Source organism: Penaeus vannamei, chromosome 32 (assembly GCF_042767895.1).
Source record: "Penaeus vannamei isolate JL-2024 chromosome 32, ASM4276789v1, whole genome shotgun sequence".
Lineage (NCBI taxonomy): Eukaryota > Metazoa > Arthropoda > Malacostraca > Decapoda > Penaeidae > Penaeus > Penaeus vannamei.
In genome coordinates this window covers 22,159,790-22,164,789 of record NC_091580.1, presented here as the reverse complement: position 1 = coordinate 22,164,789, position 5,000 = coordinate 22,159,790, and the positions used below count along the sequence as shown (strand labels likewise).

General features: G+C 42.2%; 1 protein-coding gene across 1 annotated transcript in view; it reads left to right on the top strand.

The window, feature by feature from the left end:
* The first annotated feature begins 400 nt into the window (after positions 1-400).
* LOC113812125 (carbonic anhydrase-related protein 10) overlaps positions 401-5,000 on the top strand; it is a 66,722-nt gene continuing 62,122 nt past the window's right edge. The window contains exon 1 of the mRNA XM_070144499.1: positions 401-499. Coding sequence (XP_070000600.1) covers positions 430-499 — 70 coding nt within the window. The 5' untranslated portion in view covers positions 401-429. The remainder of the gene's footprint in view (positions 500-5,000) is intronic.

The window sequence follows — 5,000 nt, the reverse complement described above, 5'->3', positions numbered from 1 at the left end:
TCTTTCTCCCTTTCACATTCACCATCTTATCTATTTTCTTTCTCTTTTCCACATTTTCACATTCACCATCTTACCTATCTTTCTTTCTCATTTCCACATTTTCACATTCATCATCTTACCAATTTTCTTCCTCCTTTTCACAATCAACATCTTACCTATTTTCTTCCTCCTTTTCACAATCACCATCTTACCTATTATCTCTCTCCTTTTCATTCACCATCTTACCTATTTTCTTTCTCCTTTTCATTCACCATCTTATCTATTTTTCTTTCTCTTTTCCACATTTTCACATTCATCATCTTACCTATTTTCTTCCTCCTTTTCACAATCACCATCTTACCCACTTTCTTCCTCTATTCCACATTTTCACAATCACCATCTTACCTATTTTCTTTCTCCCTTTCAAGAAATCTCAAGAGACGCCTGGCCATGAAGGGACACTTGGCCAGAGTTGCCATCATCGCCTCACTTCACCTTGTCTCCGCGAATTACCAGCAAGGTGAGTCGAATTTTGGTTTTCGTTTCATTGTAAACAGATAGATAGATAAACAGATAGATGAATAGATAAGTAAAATAAAGAATGAAATAAGATAAAGAAATAGATAGATAAATGTATAGATTAAAATAAAGAATGATGAAATTAAATAATGATGAAATTAAATAAAGAAATAGATAAAATAATGAATGATAAAATAATATAATGTAACAGATAGATAAATAAATAGATAAAATAAAGAATGATAAAATAAGATAAAGAAACAGATAGATAAATGTATAAATAGAATAAAAAATGATGAAATTAAATAAACAGATAGATGAATAGATAAATAAAATAGAGAATGGTGAAATAAACTAAAGAAACAGATAGATAAATGTATAGATTAAAATAAAGAATGATGAAATAAAATAAAGAAACAGATAGATAGATAAAGAAATAAAATAAATAATGATAAAATGAAATAAAGAAACAGATAGATAAATTAATTAATTAATTAAAGAATGATAAAATAAGATAAAGAAACAGATAGATAAATGTATAAATTAAATAAAAATGATGAAATTAAATAAAGAAATAGATAAATAAATAAATGAAGTAAATAATGGTGAAATAAAATAAAGAAACAGATAGATAGATAGATAAATAAATAAAATAAAGAATTGTGAAATAAAATAAAGAAACAGATAGATAAATAAATAAATAAAATAAAGAATGATAAAATAGAATAAAGAAACAGATAGATAAATAAATAAATGAAATTAAGAATTATGAAATAAAATAAAGAAATAGATAGATAAATAAAATGGAACAAATAAGTAAATTGATATATAAGATATAAATAGATAGTGGATAAATGGATAGTGAAATAAAGAAACAGATAGATAAATAAATAAATAGAATAATGAATGATGAAATAAGATCAATAAACAGATAGATAAATAAATCGATAAAATAAAGAACGATAAAATAAAATAAAGAAACAGACAGATAAATAAATGAATAAAATAAAGAATGATAAAATTAAATAAAGAAATAGATAGATAAATAAAATGGAATAGATAAGTAAATTGATAAATGAAATATAAATAGATAATTGTTTTCTGCTTATCTCTCTATCTATTCATGTATCAGTCTGTCTGTCTCTCTCTCTGTCTCTCGCTCTCGCTCTCGCTCTCTCTCTCTCTCTCTCTCTCTCTCTCTCTCTCTCTCTCTCTCTCTCTCTCTCTCTCTCTGTCTCTCTCTCTCTCTCTCTCTCTCTCTCTCTCTTTCTCTCTCTCTTTCTCTCTCTCTCTCTCTCTCTCTCTCTCTCTTTCTCTCTCTCTCTTTCTCTCTCTCTCTTTCTCTCTCTCTCTTTCTCTCTCTCTCTTTCTCTCTCTCTCTTTCTCTCTCTCTCTTTCTCTCTCTCTCTTTCTCTCTCTCTCTTTCAGTCCACCCCCACAGTTTATATGATCAAATCCAATGTTACTTTTCGTTGTAAAAGGTCGTCAATATTTTTAAAAGTTCAAGGCTGCATGAATACACTTTAGGAAATCGTGTGTCTCTTGAATTATCCATTGGACTTTATCTTACACGACGAGTAGGTTGATTTCACATGCAGCTGGTATTTCTACTGTTGGTAGAGTACGAACGTATAGATTTTCTGTGGATATCAACTGCATCGTTACATTTTATTTTCGTACGATTGTAGTATATCAACTTCTTGAGTTGTTGTTTTTTTTCTCTCTCTCTCTAGCCTGTTGCAAGACAGTAAAATCCACTTGCAGAATATTTGTGCAAAAGCGGATATCTGACACAAACAATTTTCTTTTTCCTGAATCTTTTCCGTCTTCCCCTGGGGTGCTGGATGCCAAAACCTGATATTTGTTGTCTTACTTGGTCTTGTGCTGGGTATAAGGGGCGGAGGAGGGGGAGTAGGGAAGGGGGAGGGGGTATGGAGGGCGTGGATTGAGAGAACAAAAGGGAGGAGGAAGAGAGAGGGTGGAGAAAGAGGGGAAGGGTGGAAGGAGAAGGTGGGGGGAAGGAAAGTGATGGGAGGGAGAGGGAGAGAAGAGTGGAAGGAGGGGGAAGGAGAGGAAGAAAAGGAGTGGGGAAAGAGGGAGAAAAAGGTGAAAGGAGGAGGGAGGGAAGTTGAAGGAGGGGGAGGGAGGAGAAAGGGAGGGTATGGAGAAGGAGAAAGAGGAACGGTTAAAAGGTAGGGAGAAAGTGGATGAGGGAAAGGGTGAGAATTTAGGGGAAGCAGCAAGGGCAGATATGCCCAAAAAAAGTAAATGAGAAGAACAAAAACCAAAAGAAAGAAAGGAAAAAGTGAGACGAAATAAACATACGAAAGGAGAAATGGTGATAAAGAAGACACGGAAGGGAGAAGAGAGAACAAAGGAGAGAAAGAGCATAGGGAGAAGAGGAGGAGTAAGGGAGAGAGAAGGGGGAGGGAGGGAGAGATTACCCAAGGGGCCTGGAGGCAATATCGCCATGGAACAAGTCAAGAGCATGTTGCATTTTTTGGAGGTTATGGCTTGTATGTTTCATGTTTACATTGCTGAATGAATGTGTGTTTTTTATACATATTCTTTTCTTTTTCTTTTTCTTTTTTTCTTTTTTTTTTTTGGGGGGGGGGTAGGGTAGGAGGGAAAAGCAAAAAGTCTTTCTGTAGATCTGTCTATTTATCTTGCCCTCTCCGAGTGTATGTCCGTCTTTCTCTCTCTCTCTCTCTCTCTCTCTCTCTCTCTCTCTCGCTCTCTCTGTCTCTCTCTCTCTCTCTCTCTCTCTCTCTCTCTCTCTCTCTCTCTTTCTCTCTCGCTCTCGCTCTCGCTCTCGCTCTCGCTCTCGCTCTCGCTCTCTCTCTCTCTCTCTCTCTCTCTCTCTCTCTCTCTCTCTCTCTCTCTCTCTCTTTCTTTGTGTCTGTCTCTGTCTTCCCCCCCCTCTTTCTTCTTACTTTACTCTCGGAATTCCGCTTCTTTGCTCTCTCTCTCTCTCTTTCTTTCTCTATCTGTCTATCTATCTATCTGTATGTCAATCTATCTATTTATCTGTTTATCTCTCTCTATCTCTCTCTCGCTCTATCTGTCCATCTATCAGTCTATCTATCCATCCATCTATCTATCTATCTATCTATCTATCTATCTATCTATCTATCTATCTATCTATCTATCTATCTATCTATCTATCTATTTCTATGTGTTTATCTTATGTGCTTATTCTTAGAAATCGGTCATTCCATTATCCCTCCCCCTCTCATCCCCATTTCTCTCTTCCTTATTAACCCTCTCAGATCTTCCCTTTCTCATCTTCTCCCTCCTTTTTATCCCCATCTTCTCCATCCCCGCCTACACCTCCTTCTCCAATCCCTTCTTAGTCTTCCTCTTCTTATCCTCTTCCTTTTTCCTCTACTTACTCCAGCCTTTTCCCATCCTTCCCCTTCCTTTCCTCTTCTTATCTCCATTCCCCACCTCCTCCAGACCTTCCCCATTATTCCCCCTCCTTTCCTCTTCCTACTTCCATCCCCGCCCACCCCTTTCCCCCTCCACCCCCGCCCTCCCCTCTCCCCCCTCCACCCCCGCCCACCCTTCTTCCTCCTTCATCCCCGCCCACTCCTCTTCACCCTCCATCCCCCTCCATCCCCGCCTACCCCTCTTCCCCCTTCATACCCGCCCACCCCTCCTCCCCCTCCAACCCCGCCCACCCCTCTCCCCCCTCCATCCCCCTCCATCCCCGCCCACCCCTCTTCCCCCTATAACCCCGCCCACCCCTCTCCCCCCTCCACCCCCGCCCACCCATCTTCCCCCCCCATCCCCGCCACCCCTCTCCCCCAAACACCCCCGCCCACCCCTCTCCCCTCCATCCCCGCCCACCCCTCTCCCCCCTACCAACCGCGCCCACCCCGCCCACTCCAAGCACAGTGGCTCTAAGGCAGGCAGCCCGGCCCCGCACAATGGCACCGAACAGGCTGTGTTGTTCCGCCCGCCTTTTGTGTTCCTCCCGAAATAGCGAGGGAGAGGCTCTCAGTGCGTGCCCTCTCACCTTTATAAATTCATTATTAGGCTCGCGGTCTGCACAGGCAACAATATATGCCTCCCCCCCCTCCCTCTCCCCCTGCTACCCTGGCCTTTCCTCCTCCTCTACCCCTCTCCCTGCTCCTTCCTCCTCCTCCTCCCCCTCCCTCTGCCCTTCTCCCTGCCCCGTCCTCCTCCTCTCCCTCCCCCTGCCCTTCTCCCTCCCCCTCCCTCTGCCCCTGCCCCTATCTCCTCCCTCCTCCCCCTTCCCCTCTCCCTGCCACTCTCCCTGCCCTGTCCTCCTCCTCTCCCTCCCCCTGCCCTTCTCCCTGCCCCGTCCTCCTCCTCTCCCTCCCCCTGTCCTTCTCCCTGCCCCGTCCTCCTCCTCTCCCTCTGCCCCTGCCCCTTTCTCCTCCCTCCTCCCCCTTCCTCTTTCTCCTCCCTCCTCCCCCTTCCTCTTTCTCCTCCCTCCTCCCCCTTCCCCTCTCCCTGCCCCGTCCTCCTCCTCTCCC